We start from the raw sequence: 24,615 nt of genomic DNA, 5'->3' as shown, positions 1-24,615 counted from the left end.
ATAAATAACTGTATAACACCGACATGCTATAAACAAGACTCATCAGTTAACATCATACTTACGGGTTGGAGGATGATAGGTATATAGGTATTGGTTATTATTATCGGACGAAGGTGATAAATTCTCGTCTCAATTTAAGGAGTCCATAAATCCTTGCATATTTTGTGACAGTTGAGCAACTTGGGACAACCCGTGGGAAATTCTGTAACTTTGGTTTAATAACTTAAAGATGAATAACAAACCCGAGAATTCTCAGATAGGAGTACCAGTAAAAGCTTTTCCTATCACTTTATTCAAAAAAAGGCAAAGCTTATTCTAAGGCTCTAAAAGTTCTTTGGAGGTTAAAGCATTTCATTTGAAAATAGGATCGTATTCAGCTTCAATAAAGCCTGTTAGTGTTTGATCCTTTCGCATTTTCTCAAAGGTTAGCTGGAAGAGATCCCTTTTAGGGATAAGTTCGCCTTTGTACATAACATTCTTATTTTTGTTTTGTTTTTGTCCGTTTTATGTAAACCTGTTTATGTGCAATAAAGTGACATACATACATACATACATAAAGGAAAATCCTATGAATAAAGACGCATATTGGCAACGCAGGCCAAGTTCCGGGATTAATTAAATGACCATCCACGATGAATGTGGAAATGCTCTGGACATGGAGTACGGGGAATAGTAAAGCTTGTTGTTATAAGCCGCTTTCAGCGGACGTTCGGTGACATGCGCCGAAATACCATCTGACGGTATAACCGACAAATTGGAACCCTGGGCCGCTATAATAGAAAAGTAGCTGGAAAAGTAGCTATTATAGTTAGATTAATATTTTTTTTTGAACAGGTTAATATTGTTAATCTGTTGAAGTCTTGTAAAAACATGATTGTTGTTTTTAATTGCATATTATAAAATTTCATCTTTATTTCACTTTGATGATATCAATTGCATAAGTACTATGTTGTACTTGGACATTGATGTGGACAATTAATCCTTTACTGTCCACGCCGTGAAACTATGGAACGAGATACCGGTGGCCGTGAGGCAATCCCAATCTGTAGCATCACTCAAGGAGAGGCTTAAAAAATTGTGGCTTTCCGATACATAAATAATTCGGTTTTCCTCGATTAGTACTTCTTTAGTTTCCTTTACTTTTCTGGTTCGAGCTCATATCTATTTATTTATGATATATATTGAGTATTTATTTATTTATTTTATTTAGGTTATATTTATATATGTACGCTTTATTTTTATTTATTTAAGTATTTCTTCTATTTATGTTTATATATATTATTTGTAGCAATGTGTATTCGAAACTTGCATTTCATTAATTTTAGTGATTGTACACTATTGTTTTTGTTTGTCATTCATCGTTACTTCTGTTATGTTTTATTCGTTTCCTCAATGGTTAACTGGAAGAGATCCCATACAGGGATAAGTTCGCCTTTGTTGTATTTAATTTACTCTGTAACTATGTTTCTCGTGTTTTTATTTCCATGTGCAATAAAATACATATATACATACATACATACATACAATTCTAGAAAATCCCAAACGTTCATAGTATTTTCCATCATTTCTGGATTTCTCAATACAAGGGCCTGTAGTGGGCATAATACAGTAGGTTAAGTTTTTAGCAATGAATCGCTTGAACTATCAACACGTGTTCCTTTCTTATAAGAGATACACCTATCCCTACAACCCAAATCAAGCGTTGCTTGGGTTCCATTACAAAAGACCTGGGTACTGACAAAAGATCGGTTCAAGTCAGTGAAATACATAATCGAATTTGTTGAGTTTTCGGTTAGGCACGACTCGTTTGCTAAACTCGAAGAACGCGGACGTCCGGGTAATGAGCGCGCAATAACCATTTCTTACAGCATTTGGTCATCAGAGCATGCATCAGATTATCATCAGTGTCGGAAGAGAGCGCAGCTGAGGGGGGAATAAAGAGTGCCGCAATAAAAAATGCTGTCTGACTGAAGACCGACAAAGTAAATACAATTTTATTAAGTTAAATCACACAGACCAGCCCATTCCTACTTCAGCTTGGGCTTCTCGTATATTAAATGGCACACACATTAGAATAAAGAAGAAGCTTTTTAAGAAATTTATTGATATTTTTAATGCCAAAAAACATACTGAGCTAGTCAAAAGTATATCATTAGCATTACAATGTTCCCTATTCGCCAGTTTTAATGATTTTGGTAGGTGTAGATATTGTATATTACAAATTTAATAAATAATTATATAACAACAACAACAACAACAAACTCAATTTAATACTATGTATAGTCGAGTACGTATAATAGTACGTACGTACATACGTATAGTAGTAGTCAATCTTTTTAGTGTCGAGCCCCCTTGAAAACATAATCCGCGCTTGTAATCAAAATCAATTTCTTTATTTTCTATGTTTTCCACGCGCTTCCAAATAGGTACTTGATTAAATGGTTTCCCGTTCCATGATTAATTACAATAATGACCTGTCTGACCTTATGACTTTGTGACGAATACATCTGATATTTTAATTTATTGTGCGTGTACATGTTGAAGGAATAACGAACGTCCCGGGCGCGGGTGGGCGGTTTTTAACAACCCACTTGGAAAATTCTATTATCAATGCTTTCACTAGGAGAAGTACTTGTTTTGTTTATTTTATGTATTTTTTCTTCGAAAGTAATTGATAACAACTTATTACGTGCTCGAAACATTAAATTTATTTCCATCGATATCTTTTCCTAATTAATTAATTTAATTATCAATTTATCAAGTAGCTATATATGTCAGCGGTTCTCAATCTTTTTTTTTGACGGAACCCTTTTGGAAAGCGAAATACTTGATGGAACCCTACAATATGGTGGCGGCATAGTAAAATTTTTCGAGTCGACTAAAGCATAGTGTTCTAAATTCTTGCGGAACCCCTGCAGGGGTGTCGCGGAACCCTAGGGTTCCGCGGAACACACTTAGAGTATGGCTGATCTATGTAAACTGAAAACATTCGATTCTAAGATTCTGTATCATGTCATGATTGGTACTTATGTATAAATAATTCATTAAGTAGGTAAATGATGATAATTCTAAAATCGATCAGTGGCAAAATGCGTTCAAGATCTACAGATCTAACGAGTCTCAAAACCATCCAATTGATCATCAAGTTCTATGACGCTTCGCCAAATCGCCACTTTATGGGGGTCAAACATCCATCCTTTTCAGGACACTTTCTGCTGAGAAGGACAGAGAAAAGGTAATATGTTATTTTCCTATTCTTCTTAGCAGGATGTGTCTGACAAAATGACGCATGTAATAAACCCCTTTAATTACTGAAAGGTAGTCGACTAGTTGTTGACAACGCAAAGTAAGCGACTCGGCGGCGGCGGCGGCGGCGCGCGGCGCGGACGCCTGCTTTGCGGCGCGCGGCGGCGGCGTATCGGGGCCGCGTGTCCCGTTACTGCAACAGTACCGCGCGATACGGGTCACGGATTCGGGCCGCGCAATCATCACGCCATTATGACCCACTGTTTATATTCTAATTCGTGATCGGGAACTTATATTTTATACGGTCGATGGCCCGCAATTCCCGCAAAGAAGTTAATCCAGTTGGTTTACGTCGGGTGAACGTTCGAGCGTTCCGAGTGCTTCTATTGCCTCCGATATCCGATAGCATTTCGAAGAAAGAGGGGGTTACTTTACTTGTGTCAACTTTAATACGGGTAGCAAGATGTATGCCGGTTTCCTCGCGATGTTTTCCAATACCGAGCAACTGATAGACTGATAGACTGCCCTGGGGCAGTGGAACCGCGGGTTGAACCCTTCGGTAATTTACCTCTCACTCCTCTCAGCTACCATCTCTGACATAGACATAGAGTTTAAAGATACTTAATGTTAGATTTACACGTGCTGTTGTTCGACGTTTTCTTAAGCCCTACAACGTAATATGTGGCACACAGGGACAAAAGAATGGACCGTGGGAAGCCCGAGCAAGTTTCCAACATGTATTACACCTGACTCAAGGCTGTCTTTACTATTGACCGTATTTTCCTTTCTGTCTATATACCTATTTATAAAGTTTCTACTGTAAAATACAATAGCGAAGATAGTTGAAACTAACTAAGTATACCGCCAAGGAAATTCAAACACGATTCTGCTGTATTGTATTGTTCATGTGGCCCCGTACAAAGGCGGATTTTAAGAATATTTTATGTATAGTAGTTTCTCTGTCAAAAATAGGTAAGTACTAAGAAACTGTATCTAAGAAAATGCATTGATAAAAACGCAGAAACTAACTGACGAAAATCCATACGTTTTGACGGGTTAGGCTCGTGGAATGTTTCTATGCAAATATTCAGCAAAATGGATCCATGACAAAAAGGTACGGAAGGGTTTGTCCTCCATCCATCCAAACTGTACGGTCGATATATGACGTCACGACACTATTCAAAAACATGTTTCTTGCTTATATTAGACGCGGTATTTTTGATACAATGGACCTTCCATAATATTTACTGCCTTACGTTACAGAAAAGCCCAGAAGCCGTTATCGATACCACTTGACTTCCTGTTGACTGATGTTAGTACGCTGTGTGGCGGGAGCACGCTGTACGTTAAATCCCTATTGTATGGCAGCTGTGTTTCTCCCGCGCCGTTGGCGCACGATTAAATACAACCACAATACCTAAATAATATCAATACCTAACTTAAACAACTAGTCAAAATACATTATTAAATGTATTAGGTACTAATAAAGTGGCCCGCAATTGGGAATTGAGAAGGCACCTGTCAAAATGACATTCCCAGCGATGGTTCCAAAACCTTCTAAATTGATTTTCGCCCGAAACACTGTTTAGATGAAAAATTTTATTTAGATATGAGTAATAATCATTTATTTACAAACAAGATATATACAGTGGTATTACTAAAATAAATTAAAAACTAGCTTAAATCTAAAATAGGCCCTTGAGGCATTGTACCAAGGATGCTGGCGACATTTCCTCGCTGTATCGCTATTTATTAGATATATTTTCATCTTCATACTACAAATCAATAGATCTAATATCAGGTATTTTACCTTGAGTTTAGTCTAAACTAAACTTTAGACCCAGTTTTAACTGTCAATGTATAATGTACGAGTAGATGCAATAATAAAAGAATGTCTCACTAGATCTATAGATAAGACTGGATCTATAGAGATAGAAAGAGTTTTCCACTTTTCCTTTATATACCACCTTCTACATATGTTTATATGTCCAGAAGAAGTTTTAATTTATTTCTACGAAAGAGACTCAAATCTTTCTCCAAAGTTTCCCCGAAATAGGAATAAACAGTTTTCCGAAAAACTCTTGTGCGATTGAAGCTATGGGGAGAGCTAGCGGCTCTTGATTGTATGTACAGACAGTACATACAAACCTACATATATAGGAACCATGTTATATATCCCTCTCTCTTATCATAAAGAATCTACGAGAGCTACATTTAAAATAAGATTTCCCCGGGCGGAGCATTAGGTGGTTATCACACTGGATGCGATTCACACGTCGTTTCGATGTGCGAGCGGGATGTAGCTATAATACAAGCATAGCGTTGTCGCGCTCAAACATCAGAGCAACGTGCGAATCGCATCCAGTGTGTTAACTAACCGAGGATTGAATTGCAAGAATCATCACATCGTGGCAGCTGCGCACCGTTCGCTCACAACAATAAGTATGTATTTGTTCACTAGTGCATGCACGAGCGTATCGTATTGTTACAGGGAAATCCATTCCAGCAACATCGACACTGGAGGCAGTAAGTTACATATTATATATTCTTTGATCTCTATTAATGCGACGAATAGCCAATTACTACCTACCTACCTATTAGTTATCCTGATTTATCTATCCTTTGCAAATATTGCAAGAGCGCTTTGTTGCATTTAACTTGTTATTTCTCGAAAATGTTCAAGTTGAAGGCTCTTTGTAAATTACAATCTCCTCAAGTCTTGTTTGTTTTAAGTTAGTAAGGAACGTGATTACATTGCCTCAAAAGAACTTGGATAGTTGAGTAATATCAAAGAAGGCTCTATTTACATTAACTTGCAATTTGGGACGTTGACTCGGTTAAATAACCGGGAATTCTTAGAAAGTAATTTTTTGTTCCTTTTAACTCGACTGCAAAAAGGAGGTTTCCTTGGAGGCGCCTATAATAGGTACAACCCTGATAGTCCTGATACCCACTATTATAATACATAATATGTTATCTCTTCTATTGATTAGCATTTCACGGAAATAGTCACCACAATGTAACCAGTTCTGAAACAATTAAAACAACCACAATTTCTAAAACGATCAAATATTGCGCAACTAATGACATTTTAAATACAAATGAATGACGTCTCCCATATTGACCTAAAACGATAAAAAACTAATGACAATAACCCTCTACATGTCGATTGCTCAATTACAACATTTACACTGACATCAAGAATAAAGTTAATTCCAATTTTCTATTCAAATCTCGTACATATTTGTAAATTTATAAACTTTTTTTTTCCAGTTTGTTTACTTAATCCAGTTTTAAATATGATACTTTATGGTGGCATAAAATGATAATAGAACCAATATAGCTTTCGGAATAACACCGGTTGTCGGTCTTGTAGGTAACCTTACGTTACCTTACCTATTAAAATTAGCGAAATAAGATGATCGCTTCAAGAGTCACTTAATTTTGGCGGAGGTAAATATTACATTCAGTCGTAGAGAGGTTCAAGTCTGACCCCCTTTTGCAAAGACGTTTGTATGCATGCACTAATCCAGGTTAATTTTCTGGTGGATGGGGACGAGTAGATTCAAGCGAATGGGCGATAGGTATGCAAAGCTTTGCAATTCGTTCTAAAATATGACCATCCGTATCAGATATGGATCAGTTCCAGTCCGATGGGCAGTCATAAAACTCGATATGCGGTATCCTTGTTTCATGACAACTGAACACCTCATCTTTCAGCTTTCAAAGAAAAAGCAAGCGGGAAGACAGGATATTTCACCGGCTATCAATGTTTTTAATGATTGCCGTGTAGGAATTTTACGTCGAGGGATCGTGGACTTTTGGGGGAGTAACAACTGCATCAAGTTTGAAGCTGTGACTCAGTAGTCACAGTTATACTGACGTGCCGTTGGATGTTGAGAAATTTCCAAGTGAAAAAATTCGGAATATTCACATTTTTGTGTGATACTATGTAAGTATATAACTATAATAGAAGCTTCCTTTATTACTTGTAAAATTGTCGAAAAATATCGAGAACTTTTCCAACTTGTGGGAAACTTTCCGCAACTTACGCAGTTCATAGCTCTGTCGGCTCGGCTGCATGATTTTCAGAAAATGTTCTAAGATACAGCTAAAGGTTAAAATATAATTATGTAGTTGTTAATACATTTAGTCTTGCTTGTCTTCCCGACTTGCTCTCCAGGTATCCAGGTAAAGTATACCTATAAACAGGTAAAACCCACCTGGAAAGAGCTCTAAATCTATGTCGGCTTGATGATAAGCTGACAGCATGTTACAAGTCCAGTCCAAGGACCGGAAAACCCCTCTTTACGCTTAATCCTATCCATTCGGTAACCCAATCAATTCGGTTACCGTATCATTCGGTAACCCTATCATACTGTTACCTGATTGTAACGGTAAGCTTATTGAAACGGTAACCTTAACCTTTAACCGAGTTAATCTCAAAACCCCATCGCGTTAGGGTTTTTGTTAGGGGTTTTTAACCGGTTTTTATTCAGTTATGGTAACCTTTATTATCGGTTGCTTATTGGTTTGCTACATTCGTATTTAGTGATGTGCCGTCAGTCAAATACCTACTAAAAGAAAAAGTTAATTTATTAATAGAACTAATAGTTTATTTTGTTATTTTTGTATTTTTTTTTTAATTTTGCATATTTTAATGTTTTTGTTTATTTTAATGTTTTTGTTTATTTTACTTATTTTGTCTATTTTTTTATTTTGTTTATTTTACTTATTTCATTTATTTTATTTGTCATTAATTTTGTTAATTTTATTTATATAATTTATTTTGATTATTTTGATTATTTTATTTATTTTGTTTATTTTTTTTTATTTTTTATTTTATGTATTTGATTTACTTTATTTACTTTATTTACTTTATTTACTTTATTTACTTTATTTACTTTATTTACTTTATTTACTTTATTTACTTTATATACCTTATTTACCTTATTTACCTTATTTACCTTATTTACCTTATTTACGTTATTTACTTTATTTACTTTATTTATTTATTTATTTTATTTATTTTATTTGTTTTATTTGTTTTATTTGTTTTATTTGTTTTATTTGTTTTATTTGTTTTATTTGTTTTATTTGTTTTATTTGTTTTATTTGTTTTATTTGTTTTATTTGTTTTATTTGTTTTATTTGTTTTATTTGTTTTATTTGTTTTATTTGTTTTATTTGTTTTATTTGTTTTATTTGTTTTATTTGTTTTATTTGTTTTATTTGTTTTATTTGTTTTATTTGTTTTATTTGTTTTATTTGTTTTATTTGTTTATTTGTTTTATTTGTTTTATTTGTTTTATTTGTTTTATTTGTTTTATTTGTTTTATTTGTTTTATTTGTTTTATTTGTTTTATTTGTTTTATTTGTTTTATTTGTTTTATTTGTTTTATTTGTTTTATTTGTTTTATTTGTTTTATTTGTTTTATTTGTTTTATTTATTTTATTTATTTTATTTATTTTATTTATTTTATTTATTTTATTTATTTTATTTATTTTATTTATTTTATTTATTTTATTTATTTTATTTATTTTATTTATTTTATTTATTTTATTTATTTTATTTATTTTATTTATTTTATTTATTTTGTTTATTTTGTTTATTTTGTTTATTTTATTTATTTTGTTTATTTTATTTATTTTGTTTATTTTATTTATTTTATTTATTTTGTTTATTTTATTTATTTTATTTATTTTGTTTATTTTATTTATTTTGTTTATTTTATTTATTTTATTTATTTTGTTTATTTTATATATTTTGTTTATTTTATTTATTTTGTTTATTTTATTTATTTTATTCATTTTGTTTATTTTATTTATTTTATTTATTTTGTTTATTTTATTTATCTTATTTATTTTATTAGGATAAAGTTCATTTATTTAACTTAAAAGGTAATAATAAAAAAACATTACAACTAACTATGAAATCTATAAATTAAAAATTTAAAACCTAAACTAAAATTAAAATAAACCTACTTAAAAATTAAACTAATACTTATAATATTATATAAAAACTAAAATGCAATACTAATAAAATAGATGTCAATAATATAATTTATTTGTTTTTTTTTATTTATTTCATTTATTTTATCTATTTTATTTGTTTTATTTATTTTAGAAACTTACAAAATTAAAAGTAGTAGTATGTAACTACAAAAGTTAAATTAATTCAGAATAACATTCTAATTGAATAAAACGTTATTTAGTATAATCCTACATCTGGAATAAATATTCCGTTTTGTCTTTTTCATTTAAAATAAAAGTGTCATGATTTATTCACTTTCTATTTATTCTAAAATAACGAGTGCAAGAATTATTCTTATTCAAATCGATTGGAATAAGAATGAAATTTCTGTTTTTATTCTTATTCTTATTCAAGTTATTTTTTGCCCAACTCTGCTCTAGATTACTCTCGTGTTGTTGAAGGTGACTATTGAACAAAATCTGCAAAATATCTTTCATGTATGAAGTCAATTATTTGCACTTCCTAGTACCTAATAACATGAAGATAATAAATATATCTACACGGGCGAAGCAACATGCGTATTTAAATCGAAACGCTGCGCTCCGCTGGCACGCGCTACAACGCAAGTGCACCGAATGTTTAAAGGTCGTGGTATTTTCTATTGTATTAGGATATTTAGGATTAAGCAGAATGCGGTGAGAGTCATAGTGACAACAATAAAGCCTTATTATTGTACTACACTACAGTATTGTTATCAGTACTCTGCCGTGTCATGACTAATTGATGTAATTGTAGATACATGAGTTAGTGGTAACAAGGTTAAATGGCATTTATTTGGTCATATTATACGTCATATTATATGTAGTACAATGTATATAGATAGTAAAATGAATTTCACCCCTCTTTTCAATGGTCGGATTGATTTGAATTTTTTGAAGCCTTAACGGTGATGATAATTTTATAATGAAGCTACATAGAAAGTAAACTGCGAAATTATAATTATGATGGTTCAATGTATATTTCTTTGCGTATTAAGTATGTATTTTGTTTATTATTCCTACCAGCCTTGAGGTCTTACGTATGCTATCTCTTTCACACCTACGGAAAGTGAATGAGATAGTAAATTACTGCAGGTAAGAAAAGAGTCCTACGCTTATCACTATAATTAAATAGATTTGCAGAAAGTTGCAGGCGTGTTTGCACTTGAGACCGTCATTCATTACTCATTGGCAATAACAATAGGATTAAGTCGTGGCGTGGTGAATTCTTTGTCAGCATTTGCTAAACACGTGCGGCAAGCGTTGTGTCAAATATACCTGTTAATTTCCGTCTAAATAATAAATGCAAATTTTAAATATCAGAAGAGCTTTTAAAAACACCATAAGTCTTGGTAGTAACTCGGATACTGAAACCACATACTATAGTTCGTTTTTTTTAGCATTAGAAATAAGGTAATAGTACATTATTGCAGAGGCCGGGAAAGGGCAATTCGTGGATGAGTTTCGATTCGTTCGAAGAAGACGAATCCACGAATTGCTATTCCTGCCGAGGCATATATAGTGCTTTTCTCCAAACATGCGAGGAAATAAGGTAAAATAATAATTATTTAAGCAGCAAGCATCACTCAAATCGAACCTTCACATCAAAAATGTCAAAAACAATTTCCCTCTAAAATATATTTTTTTTAAGTTAAGGGCACAAACTTATTCTGCCATTCAGTACCATTCAATATAATTGTGCAATATAGTTGGTCAAACCAATTTGTCAGTCAGTAAGAACCAGGAAAACTATACCCATCCTTTTCTTTTGGGTGCTAGTACTAGTGTAAGACAAAGATAGTATGATTCTCTCTGTCTCTGTTTATGTACACGGATGAGATCCTTAAAAAAATATAAAAATAATCTTTGATTTTATTAAGCAGTATTTGCACGATCATACACGAGCACAACGGTCTTGTAAGAACGAGACAAGTAAGGTCGTTTATCTTACTATCTCACTCTATCCTATAGTTTGAAATGATAGCTGATCGGGTCGTGTAGACGCGGCTCGCGGCTACAATAATTGGCTGTTTGCGTTTTTTATTTTTAAAAAGTAAAAAACACTACAGTAATAAGTCATTACTGTAGTGTTTTTTTCATTCCCGTCCGCTAGAACAGGACAGCGATAGTTTGATTTTTTTAAATTAGAGTTTGACAATAACGTAGAACTTCCCGTACTATTTTTGCTACAATAAGGTGAACATTTCCGAGCATATTGGAGAAAACAATCTTGATGTCTCTTTTAATTGAAAAGCACATTTTAAAAATAAGTTACGGTAAATATGTAACAATTATGAATCTAATACGATCTTTTATAGTCTTCTGCTTTCATAAGTAATAGTTATGGTTTTTAAAAAGTGTTTTTCAATTAAAAGACATGTCAAAATCGCTTACCTTCTTTCAAGTTCTTTCTAATGCTAAAAAAAACGAATTATAAACATAATTCGAAAACAGAAAAAAATCATGAGTATTTTCCCCATTTGTTCCTGCCCAACGTGATCGCCGCGATACATGAGGCGGGGACATATGGGAATGATTTAACTGAAGCGCCTATTCCCATCTGTGCCCGGCGGGGAGAAATAGGAATACACCATATCAAGCCATTCCTTATCCTACCTTTAAAAACATCTTTTTTAGGGTTCCGTACCCAAAGGGTATAAACGGGACCCTATTACTAAGACTCCTCTATCCGTCTGTCTGTCACCAGGCTGTATCTCATGAACCGTGATAGCTAGGCAGTTGAAATTTTCACAAATAATTAATTTCTGTTGCTGCTATTACAACAAATACTAAAAACAGCATATAATAAATATCTAAGTGGGGCTCCCATACAACAAACGTGATTTATTTGCTGGTTTTTGCGTAATGGTGCGGAACCCTTCCTGCGCGAGTCAGACTCGCACTTGGCCGGTTTTTTATTTTTTACATTAATTTAGGCACAGTGAGCCATTGAAGAGTTTCGCTATCCACCATCCGTTCAGAGCAGCTGAATTGTACCTGATGATTTAGTTATCACATTAAAATAAATACGGGTATCGTCCAATACCAAGACTATGCGGCAGTAAATTAAATTTGTAAGATTTTATTGCATAAAATCAGGTATAAATTAGTCAAGAAACATAATAGTTTCTTGTCTAATTTACTTCTATCTATACGTAACGCCTATACGGAACCCATACTACATGTTTAATCCAGGAATATTATTTAGAATATAAAATCATGATTATATTTATTTGATTAAGAATGAGATGATTCTTATTCAATTTTTTCACATACGAATTATTTCCGATCAAAATTATTTGAATAATTTTGACGGGAATAAAATCAACATGATTTTATTCTTAGGAATTCTTATTTAAATAATGATTTTATTCTTGAATGCCCAACACTGCTTACTAAGTATGTATGTAATGTATATATCTATTTAATTTAATCAAAACTATTTCACCTACCAATGTTATAGATACCCAATGAATATGTATAATGAATTCTGCCCTAGTAGCACGGTCGCATTTTTATCGTTTATCACCATGCCTGTCACGTTCTAACAAGTATGTAAGTGCGAAAGTGACGGGCATAGTGATAGTCGATAAAAATGGAACCGTGCTGAGCCCCCTGGTATTAATGAAAGATTTGTAATATTAAAATAAGTTTATAACTGCTATAGATATATATTTTCTGATCGCTGCATTAAGCGGTACAAGGTAAATTACGACTTAGCTCATACAACTCACCGCATCTGAAAACATTTTAAACTAAAGTCTATTTTTTATTCGGTAGACTAAAATGACATTTCGTAGTATGAACATCATGTGTCATTTCATTTCATACTATGAAATGTCATTTTAGTCTACCGAATAAAAAAATAGACTTTAATTGCTTATTATAAAATAAGCTCATAATAACTAGTACATATGTCATTTGTTAACAATGGTAAAATATCTACCACAATCCGCTAGCGCATGTATCTTTATCACAAAGTGTTTTTTTTTAAATCACTTAAGATAAATTATACCTAACTAGGTACCAGTAAAATTACTAGTTAGGTGAAAATTTTTCTTTAAATCAGTCTTTAATCTGTAGGTACATATCAAGTGTGAACCCGAAAATAAAAATAATAATCTAAGTAGCATAAAATATATCTAAATAATAGCAGATATTACTAGGATAGGATGTTGTTTACTTGCAACCCCTTTTCTAAAAATTTCTAAACTAGAATTGACAAAAACAATAGGAACACACAGGTATAAAGATAAACAAAGGAATGGCCGCGCTGCGCCGCGGCTGTCGCTCTAAAAATAATACTGTAATCGCTCACTTGTTTTCAATTTTAGCTTAAGGACTCAAAGTGCAATATTGTTTGAATTGACAATAAGCGAAGTTACCGGCAAAAAAACTTGTTTGTGCTGGAGGCTTCATAGACCGCCCATGCCAACCACGGTTATTCAATAATAAGTTGAATTTAAGTCTGCGTAAAGTTTACAATCGTTTGAACTGGTTCAAAACCTTATTATGAGGTAACAGCATAGACGGGGTTTTTATTTCGGTTACCGGTAACAGGGGTTAACTCGAACTGATACGGTTACCGAATCAAAGTGTTACCTTATCAGACGGTTACCGTTATGGTAGGGGTTTTTATAACCACTTCTAAAATAACCCTATGAAAAACCCCGGTTAAGGTAACCGGTTCCGGTCCCTGGTCCAGTCTGCCTAACACTTTGATTAACAACATATCTATTGTCAAATGCACATCAGAAATATGATGTTTTTGTTTCTGATGCATCTACAAAAGTATAAACAAATAACAATTTTTTCAACATATCGATTAGCTGTTGAAACTTCTAGAATTAATAATGAACAACAAATTTCACTTTTCTCGGGTAATTAATAAGTAATAATACCCCCTGTTCCCACAAACATGATCACCAAAATTGTCTCACGTCCGCTATGCGCTATCAGCGGAAGACACTTGAAATCAAAGTTTTTTGGAATTAGGTCCCAATGCAAAAAAAAATTGAAGACAGGCCCGGTGGGACGTGTTTTGTATTTCTAAGCAATCCTTGAGCGTTAGCTTCTCGCTTGGTTGGGGATTTTGACAAGTAGCCTATATCAGTTAGCTCATGTTTTCCGAAGTTTTGCATTGCAGAGTATGGGCGCTCGTATGTGGTGCTATTGCTATACCAACTGAAACGGGCACTCACGCAACAAGTCCTCCTAAGAAGGCGACAGGCCCACCGCCGATCATCCTGATCTTGCGGTGGCAGGAGTCGAAGAGCGAGGGGCGCGCGTGCGGCGGCGGCAGCCCCAGGGTGCTCGCGGCGCCGGCCGCCGCGCCGCCCGCGCCTCGCAGCATCACATGCACTCACTGTCACTACTGGTCACAGCACTTGCACAACTACCCGGGCGCGAGACTCGCGCGTGCATAGACAACAGCTGACGGCACGCCGCGAAGCATCGCCGCACGTGTGACTGCGGCCGCGGTGAGCGTGGGACTGGCCCGCCGCCCGCGCCTTCCCCTCTCTCCTTGCATCAGATGTGACTTTGAACTGGCGTCCTATCGATTCCAGACACATCAAACAGTCAGTTTTTTTTGGTTCTTCAAAATCTTCAAATCGACAAAAGTCATACAACGTAAGGAACCGGCTACACTGGCAAAAAGTTAGGGCAATAAACATAAATTTGTAGTAAGTATTTCTCATTACAAACGTTTAAATCAGAAACATTCTAGACATTGTATATGACACCGTAAGATTGTGAACCCGTTAGTTTATAATCTAACGTAGGTTAGGTTAGGTTAGATTATAATCTCCCTAGCGTCAGTTTATAATGGAACTAGCGAGATTATAATATGACGAGTGTTTACAATTTTACGGTGACATATATAATAAGTTCTCTCTGTTCTAGAACATGTCTCAGAAAATCCAGAACCCTGCGTCTTATTTAGTTAGATATCTACCTATATGTAGGACCTAGCGCGCATTTTGAATAGATTTATATCTCTCATCGTTTCGTATTTTTCATAATGACCCATTTTTCTGCTCTGGCTATACGGGCGCTACGGCGGGGGTAGGAACTTTAAGGCTTAGGTTTATATATTTTTAAAGCGTAGTTTTAGTTTTAAACCTATATTTACTCTTCAGAAATAAACCCATTCGATTAGGGAAATTGTAATTTAAACTAGGTATTAAAAAAAATTTATGCCAAGAAAGATAAAATTACCCACTATGTTCACAACTTCAAGGGCGCTTAAAAAAATAAAACATACTGGGTAATTTTATATTTCTTGGCATTAATTTTTTTTTATTCCATTTAAAGATCTAACGATAGTAAATGTTACCATACTGAATTGGCCTATCTATCAGCTTAGCACACAAAAAAAATCAAGCATCTACCGCAATAATTCACGTCACCATAAATAAAAATCTCATCGTACTCGGCGATAGGTAAAAAATTAAAAAAAATCATAACTCCGAAAATACGAAAAATCGCGGAACATACATGGGGGTGATTCAGATAGCCCTCTAGGTCCTCTACCTCCCAGCTTCAGTATATCACTACTTCTTGGGACACCTTGTATATAGCGTTCATGTATTCTGGCACTTACACAGAAGATATAAGATTGAAAATTGCGTATTATATGTTACGACTAAACCGTAACTAAAATTGTAAGTGTAACCGCGGTACGTGTGGTTTGATTAAAACGTTATTGCATTAAAAAATAACGGAAATATAACTTTGTCGGTTTGAATTTGGTAAACTTTCAACATAGACTGCCATTAGTATACTAGTAGGTATAAGTAGTTATGAAAAGTTCTAACGAGCAATTTCATAAATTGACTTCGTTCTTTTAGCATTAAAAAGAACAACGATTGAACGATCGGGCACCTTATGCGGTGTAATAATTAATGAAATTGTATTAAATTGCACTATTAATTAGAAAGAAAGAAAGAAACGCTATTTTTACTTCATAATTGAAACCTGAAGTGTCCGGACTTGAAATCTCAAGGTGTATCTAAGGTACTTTTGCAATGGTAGAGTAGAGCAAAGGGCTGTGTGTGTGCTTAGAAGATAACTTGGGTAAATTCCAGAAGACTTCCGTGACCATGCAGTCTTGATTTACTGCCTCATGCTTAATAAATGTTCGTGATGCGATGACTTGGCGACAACATCATTAGAAACTCTAATTCGAGTGATAGCGAACCATAATGATTTTAACCACATACTAGGTACTTATATAGTTAGGTACCTATTATAAATCTCATTTCACTATCTCGTGTTGGTAGAGGTATAATAGAGATAATATCAGGTCCACTTTTGGGCTTTAAAAATGCCGTATTTCGGCGAATTTCGTATCAAAAAACGGTGATTAATTTAAAAAAAAGTCCCAAAACGGTGTATTTGGTAACACAGGGCATACAAGTTACAAATGTTACAATACGGTAGGGCACGGGCGCGGGCCGTGACGTGATCAGCTGATGCGTGGGCCGAGAGGGGCAGAGGGGGGAGGGGGGAGGGGGTCACGCCTGCCTACGCACTGCTCACCGAGCCGCGCAAAATGTCAAATACACAACACAGGACAACATAACCGTCGGAGTATTGTTCGATGGTCAACTAACATAGATTTCTTATTTTGTAACATGGATTTACTGAACATCCGTAATTCGTCTTGTCAACCAATTTGTTGTTCTAAAATCGCTAATCAGTAATTACGGTAAATCATGTTCCTGATATGGTACCTAGTTCTAAATGACGCTTTAGTAGTGACAGCTTCATAATAGTTGGAAAAATTTCGAACATTTCTGGAACAAGATATAAAGAAAGGCCGATTTTGAAAATAAAAACTTATTTTTTTAAACAAAAATATGAGAAGTCTCCGATTATTCCATGCGAATAATTTAAACTTTTTGTCGGCACATCAGTCTGACGCCTGAGAAGCCGATAGATTTAGTAACAGTAACAATGCAACGGTGGCAGCTATTATATACGGTTGCGTTGCGTCATACATCTTTAGGTGCATTTGTGCAATAGGCGAGCCCGCCGTACAGTAACTGCCTATGAGAGAGAATCAAGATAAAAAAACCTTACATTACATGCTAAGCGCCCTACAGGAAAAAATAATGAAATCGTTGTACGCCGCCAAATTCAGTGGCAGGAACGATTGAAGCGATAAAATGCTACCTATAATAGTGGCAGCCGTACAAGCCCAATTTTAAAGAAAAACCGCATACGTAGGTACTCCATTTAATTAATCTGTTTCTCAGAATCAAATTATTATGTGGAGCTACAAGCAGGAAGATAGGTTCCATGTGAAACCCCGCAAGATCATACTTTAACGATCATTCTAATGATGTTATACAAAAGAGGATTCTAAAATAAAAACATATACCTTACAGATGATACAGATGGCCTATCGCTATATCTATGGGATTTCGATGTCAGAAACGGGATTTTAACAAGAGCATTTGGTCACTATTACACCCTTATTTACCGCGAGGAGGAATGCAGCAATTAAATAGGCTTTAAGTAACAATAAGGAAATTGTAGTTGCCATCCTTTTCAACGTTTGTTAGTTTTTATGTGTAGGAGGCGTAAACCGTGAAGGCGAATACAGTAAAAAATAAAACGACTTGAGCATCGTGATTCGTGACCAGCAGAAAAAGCGGCTTTAACCTTTTCTTAAAGTCACATATTTAATATATAAATAAATCCTTCTCTTTAAATAGGTAAATAATTAATAAAAAAATGCTAAAAGTAACTAAAATAAAACAGAGAAAAAGCGATGCTGCTTTTAAGTCAGTACATCTTCCAAGGAAAGATGTTATCGTTAAAACTTTAAAAGGTTAAAAGACAAAAAAAGCGGCCAAGTGCGAGTCGGACTCGCCCATGAAGGGTTCCGTATTTAGGCGATTTATGACGTATAAAAAAAAAACTACTTACTAGATCTCGTTCAAACCAATTTTCGGTGGAAGTTTACATGGTAATGTACATCATATATTTTTTTTAGTTTTATCATTCTCTTATTTTAGAAGTTACGGGGGGGGGGGGGGACACATTTTACCACTTTGGAAGTGTCTCTCGCGCAAACTATTCAGTTTAGAAAAAAATGATATTAGGAACCTCAATATCATTTTTGAAGACCTATCCATAGATACCCCACACGTATGGGTTTGATGAAAAAAAAAATTATGAGTTTCAGTTCGAAGTATGGGGAACCCCAAAAATTTATTGTTTTTTTTCTATTTTTGTGTGAAAATCTTAATGCGGTTCACAGAATACATCTACTTACCAAGTTTCAACAGTATAGTTCTTATAGTTTCGGAGAAAAGTGGCTGTGACATACGGACGGACAGACAGACGGACAGACAGACGGACAGACAGACAGACAGACAGACATGACGAATCTATAAGGGTTCCGTTTTTTGCCATTTGGCTACGGAACCCTAAAAAGGATAATGGAGAGATGAACATAATTCAAAATAAGAATACCTAATGAGATATTATAGGTTCAAAGTACCTACTTATTGTATGAGTTAACAAATTGGCCTTATTTCGTTATAATAAGTTTTTATATGTTTTCTAAGATGGACATTAAGAGCCAACAGGAGTGGTCATTTCTCCATACAAACGTACTCGACTGTTTCCTCCGTGGTTTTAGAAGCTAGAGCAATGATTTTTTCAACACAGATTATTATTGTCAATATCTGTGTCGGACCGTTTTGCTTTTTTTGGTATTTTTATTTTTTAAGGCGCTAGAGCCCTTCAAACATGGCCAAAATGGCCTAATTTACTTTGCCGCAATGAGAGGCGTGGTATTAAAAACTGATAGCAGTTAGAGCCTAAAAAGCAAAACGTTCCGACACAGATAATTTCATAATCATTTATATTTTCAAATTTGGTTACGATTGGTTAAATTTTGGAGGAGGAAACAGTCGAGTACGAAACCTCGATTCTTGAGATTTTTACGCGGGATTTTTCGCCTAAGCTGCAGTTGTCCCTATCGCACTAATTTTTGGGGCGGATTCAAGTTTCTAAATACGTACACAGACAGAAAAGTGATGGGCAACAGTCGACATAACTTTGCTCAAGACGCTGGCCACCTACCATTTCATCGCCACACTCTCCACCACTCCCTCCTTTTGAATACACCTTTCATCCCGGTCCTCTTACAGGAGTGGCCCGCGAACAGCATACCTGATACCCGTCTTTGGAAAGATGGCGCTGGTGTAAAAAGAGATAACAGGGGTGTTTCAGAAACGTTTGACCGACACAGTTGAATAGCCAGATTCTAACATAAAAAACAACAAAGTAAAATGGCGACGGCAAAACCAACTCACTGCGCAATTACTTACTCACAAATGCCTGCTAAAATTATTGTCCATTCATACGCCAATATACTGCTTAATAACCCATTTGCATAATAAGAATGAATACAGGAATAATCCCAGGACATTTACGAACGGCGAAGGTACAATTTACGTTTATATACGATACTTTATTAACGTAAAATGAACCATGAATATCTTAAGACTTTATTTTGTGACGGGGTCTGAAAATCTGGAAGAATTCTCAACTAACCCCGGTTTTATATCGATTGAGGGGTTTTTTTATGACAGCGCCATTTAGGAAAAGAGCTATCTTTGATCGCATCACGTTGGGTTGGAGTTTTCCCGTTGACAATCGTTTGCCCTACCGTCGTTGTTGACATTAGTATTTGTTAGATAGGGATAAAATTTAACACAAGTTTATGTATGTTTTTTGTATGTTTACTCAATATATTGTTGTTTGACATTGACACAGGTTTGCAAATGTTTGCTAAATATTATGAATTTAGTGCCCCATTTGTAAGTAATAGAAAACATCCTTTTACATTCCCGATTCTCGTGAAAGTAGGTAGTAGACTCTCAAAACCTTCGAATACACTGATTGATGTTACATTACCATCTCTAACGTTTACGTTACCGACGTCAGCCGGGGTTTTCCACACAAAGTGGTCTAGCTTTCAAATATAGCCCGCACGTTGCAAATTATAGAAACTTTGGGAAACCAGGCGAAATACATTCCACGACTCTTCTCTTTCCGAACAGACTAAGTATATCATTTTGTAACTGACAGTGTATGATTAATACGAATAAAAATCTACTCGTATCTATCTAATATTCATCGTTCTCCTCCTATCCGAGCACTCACCACAGACAATCCAGCATGGCGGCCGGCCCGCGCACTTACCTGTAACAACACAAGATAACAGCTTTAAATGGTGTTCAGTGGAATACGACCTCAAATATTCTCACTTGGTTTACACACAAAGTACACAAAAAGAATAAGAGTTTAATCGTACTGTCAGGCCGATCAAATATAATAAATATACTAGGAAGATAATTATGCAGCGTATACATTTAATATCATGCTAAGACTGCTAAGTCCCTACGTAACAAAATATCTAAATCGTGCATAATTATATATATAAGTGTTTTTGCTCTGCAGTTAAAGGTTTTGTGTATGTGGGGTAATAAATTGTGATAATTGTTCATTTTATATATATTTAACTAGATTTTGTTATAACATCCAACACGTGTCATCATCCCTATTACAAAACGCATGCAGCAGCGCAGTCCAATGCCTGACCTCGGTGTTTCTTTTAGAATAATGTGAATGAGTCTGAACCTGGATCAAGTAAATAAACTTCCGTCAATATTTTTACGATAGCAGGCTCCTTGCCAAAAACAACACCGGGTATACTTCAACACGATTTATTTCGCGCGTGATCGATATCATAAAAAATATAAAAGGAATGAGAAAACGGAGAACGGAGCGGCGCGAGCGCACGCGGCACGACACAGCTGCGCTGCCGTTAAGAAGCAAAACGCTGTAAGTCTAAAATTAGCGATTTGCGAAATATGTGTTCGTATATCGAATATTTAAAAGTTCAGACCTTTCATTTTTATAAATAACTGTTGGACATTTAAAAACAATAACAAAACAAGCTAAGATTATTCAAGCTAATTCAAGAATTTTAGCGAAAGTGTTTTGTTATTACAATCTACATGTAAATGATATTGCTGAATTACCATCGTTTATTTTTTCAGTCGTTATATACTATAACGTTATGCCTTTGACGGCCGAGCACCTGGCGGCGGAAGGAAACAGTGGTTTCCGCTGGGGGCGGCTTGGAAACACAATCAATCGCCCGCAGCCCTCTCTTGTTTAATATACAGGTACTTTAGTAATAGAGGGTTTGGCTTCGTGTCGTAGATGTTATCTTCGGGATGGCCTTGAATTTATAAGCGATCTAGCGATATACACATATTATCATGCCGCGATCAGAAAGGGATTAGAAATAACAGATTTCCATACACTTACGTCAAAATCAATATGGATTGACAGCTATCTCAATCCCTTTCTAATCGCGATTCAGTAATAACACCTCCGTTATGGGAAATGATGGAAGAGATCGTTCAGAGCCCGAAAACGGCACCTATCTACTTTTAGTCTGTAGTGTATTCGATGATTCCGGATGGGTATGCATGCAACTACCATTCTCATATAAGTCCTTGTATTAATTTCCTTAGTCCTGTGGTGGCTGATACACCTGATTCGAGCAACGAAGGAAGTCCATGCCGGATGTAATGTAATGGCTAGAATTTTCCACAGAGCACATCTAATGATCATCAGTTAGCGCTTGGACGCGTGCGTCTAAGTGCAACGCTAATTGTGCCGCGTCATCGTCTTCTCTTCTCGCAAGGATTGAAACGAAACTAGCCAACTTCAATATTCCTTCACCGAAAAACCGATTTAAATATAAATGGGTGATAAGTAGAAGGACTTAAGAAATATCGTTTGAAACTAAGCCTCATTGGAATAAGTCCGATTAAATTTTAGAGAGCTGTTTGACAACACAGTCTGACATTATTAGTGTGGTTCGCCTCTCTATTTTTTTTAATACTTTTATGGCCTGGACGACACAAAAAGAATAAGACATTATCGAAGAAAAACACAAAACCAGTACCCGCGCCGTTGGAGCACGTAATTACAAATGTACGTGGTGTCACATATGTACAGTTAGACAGGCACACCGCGAAACAATGAACCCTTGGCACCTCGCGAGCGGCGAGTGCGCACCGCGCAACTAGGGCTACCACGTCCCACGGAGATCTCGGATGTCTGATGATCATACGCCTTATCAATGGAATTCCATTAAAAGCAGAGGTACTACGGGCGATTACGTGGGTGCGTAGTTTTGCCAACCCTTATTTGACCGCCATTGATCGTTATCATTGTTTTATCAATAGTGGTCAAATAAGGGTGGTTTTCGCAGATATTATCGCGATCAACGCGGAAGGTCATAGTAATATCGGGATTTCTGGTTAGAAACTGAATACTGGAAAGGACACGACACTTAACACGACAGTTTTAAACTGACCAGGTGAAATTAACGAGGTATTACTTTGTTGCCAACCGGGGAAGTGTCAACTTTTGGAAAACCATTACGAGCGTATAGATAGGACTAGAAAAGCCTTAAGGGATGGAATAAGATGCTCCGCTGTCTTTTTATATCAGGTGCCTACTATTCTTTTTCGGTATTTGAGATATTGACCATTTTATTTTGAATATCAAAAACAGTATTGAATATTTACTGTAATATTACCCCTTAATAATACTGTGATAGATAAGAGGGCCCAGTACTAGGTAGATTCGTGTGAAAATGTCCCTTTATTTATTTTTATGTATGTACTTAGGTATGCAGTAACCCTATTGCTCCAGCGCAGAACATACCACACGCGATGGGGAAAAACATCTTAAATACTTACCTACCTGTTTTACATATAACAAATAAAAATATTTGTCACGCTCTAACGGCTTGCTAGTTTTGTCACCCACCGCTATATTTACTGGATGGTCTCAAAAATGTCCAAAACATTTTCTCAACAAATTACCTGTTGGAGAATAGTTACCTAACTGTAAATTAACTTTCAGTCTAGTAAAGTTTCCTATGCGGCTCTCGAGAGTAAGATAAAATATTATGCGGTTATATCTCTTGCTCTCAAACTTAAGGCAACCAAACAAAAAAATCCTTTTATAACGATTAAGGGCACTGCAGGAGTGTACATTTTTAGCTTGTGACTTGAAGTAAGGTCAATGTGGCTAATTCCGTCATAAAGGGACTATTCCGTCCACGAGCGTATATTTCTTTGCTTTTCAATCGTAGGAAAAAAAACATTGCTTTTGATTGCTGAAACTAAAAGCAATCGCTGCTTTGTCGATGAAATTGACAATTTTGTTCGTTGTTCGAGAAAAACCTAGACCTAGACGGAATAGTCCCTATGACGGAGTTAGCCACATTGACCTTATATCCGCTTAAATATAGCGATGACGAAGTATTGTCCGTCGGGAACTGAACCTGATCTAAAATTGTACTAGTATTACAACAATTATTCCTGCATACTAATATTATTGCCGCGAAAGTTTTGTCGATGAACTTTTGGCATGTGCACAGAGGTAAACCATAACTCTCACAGATATTTAATTGGATAGTATATGATGATGAAGAGCAGAGTAGTTCATATCCTAAATTCATCCCCCAAAGTTGTGTAAGTAAGAGTCGTATCTGAATTTCGTATGGCACTGAAATTAACGTATTCTGCGGGTATGGCACAGATAAATCCGTTTATGACAAGTCTTATGGCACTCTATCGTTACGTTTATTATTTATTCGTTACTTTAGACATGCTAATGCTTATTTGTTTAGCATTGACATTTACACGGATTAAATGGTCAATACAGAAAAGGCTGGAATAATTTATTGAAAGCAAGTTTTGGTGCGATTCGCGATTCGTTTGTTTCAAGTGTTCGTCGCAAGAAAACCAGTGCAGTGTGATATGCTCTAGTGATGGGTAGGACATCAATTACCTCATTTTCCTAAAAGTACCTCATTTCCTAAAATGAGGTGTTACAATGTCTTACTTCAAATGAGGTGAGGTACTAGCATATTTTCAGCGTCAACTATTCCATTAATTCCAACAGCGACAATTTTTTAAGATATGAAAGCTTGCAGCGCTTACGCTTGTTGTCTTTCGTGTTTAATTGTTAACGTATTTTCGGTGGTGAAGCGAAGCGATATTGAAGTACGTCGCGTGTCGGTCTCATTCCCTCTTTGGGTATTTCTAATTCATTGTTTCATTTTGAAAGGATTTTTGAGGGGTTCATGTCACAGAGAGGCGGTGAGTGGTACAAACTCAACGCATTTCTCGGCGGACCTTTTGTCGTTGCAATAAGGTTTGTAGTTCGGCAGTTGACAGTGTGGATCATTACTCGTTTCTTCATTTGAGACATTTGAGTTTTGAGTGTCGGCGAGCAGGC

The 24,615-nt window shown here is 35.4% G+C and overlaps 1 protein-coding gene and 1 long non-coding RNA gene across 4 annotated transcripts in view; both read right to left on the bottom strand.

Moving 5' to 3' along the window:
* LOC134662410 (uncharacterized) overlaps window positions 1–24,615 on the bottom strand; it is a 179,538-nt gene that overhangs the window by 59,967 nt on the left and 94,956 nt on the right. The gene's annotated exons all lie outside the window — the stretch shown is intronic.
* The window catches only part of LOC134662398 (MOB kinase activator-like 2), an 83,774-nt gene that overhangs the window by 32,950 nt on the left and 26,209 nt on the right, over window positions 1–24,615 (bottom strand). The window contains exon 1 of one of the 3 annotated variants that reach the window (XM_063518614.1): window positions 14,460–14,799. The exons of the other annotated variants lie outside the window; for them this stretch is intronic. Within the exon in view, the coding sequence (XP_063374684.1) occupies window positions 14,460–14,611 (152 nt within the window). The 5' untranslated portion in view covers window positions 14,612–14,799. Of the gene's footprint in view, window positions 1–14,459; window positions 14,800–24,615 lie in introns of those variants that run through there. 3 annotated transcript variants of the gene reach the window in all.

The sequence above is a fragment of the Cydia amplana genome, chromosome 3 (genome assembly GCF_948474715.1).
Source record: "Cydia amplana chromosome 3, ilCydAmpl1.1, whole genome shotgun sequence".
Lineage (NCBI taxonomy): Eukaryota > Metazoa > Arthropoda > Insecta > Lepidoptera > Tortricidae > Cydia > Cydia amplana.
Note: the sequence above shows the minus strand (reverse complement) of the source record. Positions and strands in the feature narration are given on the sequence as shown.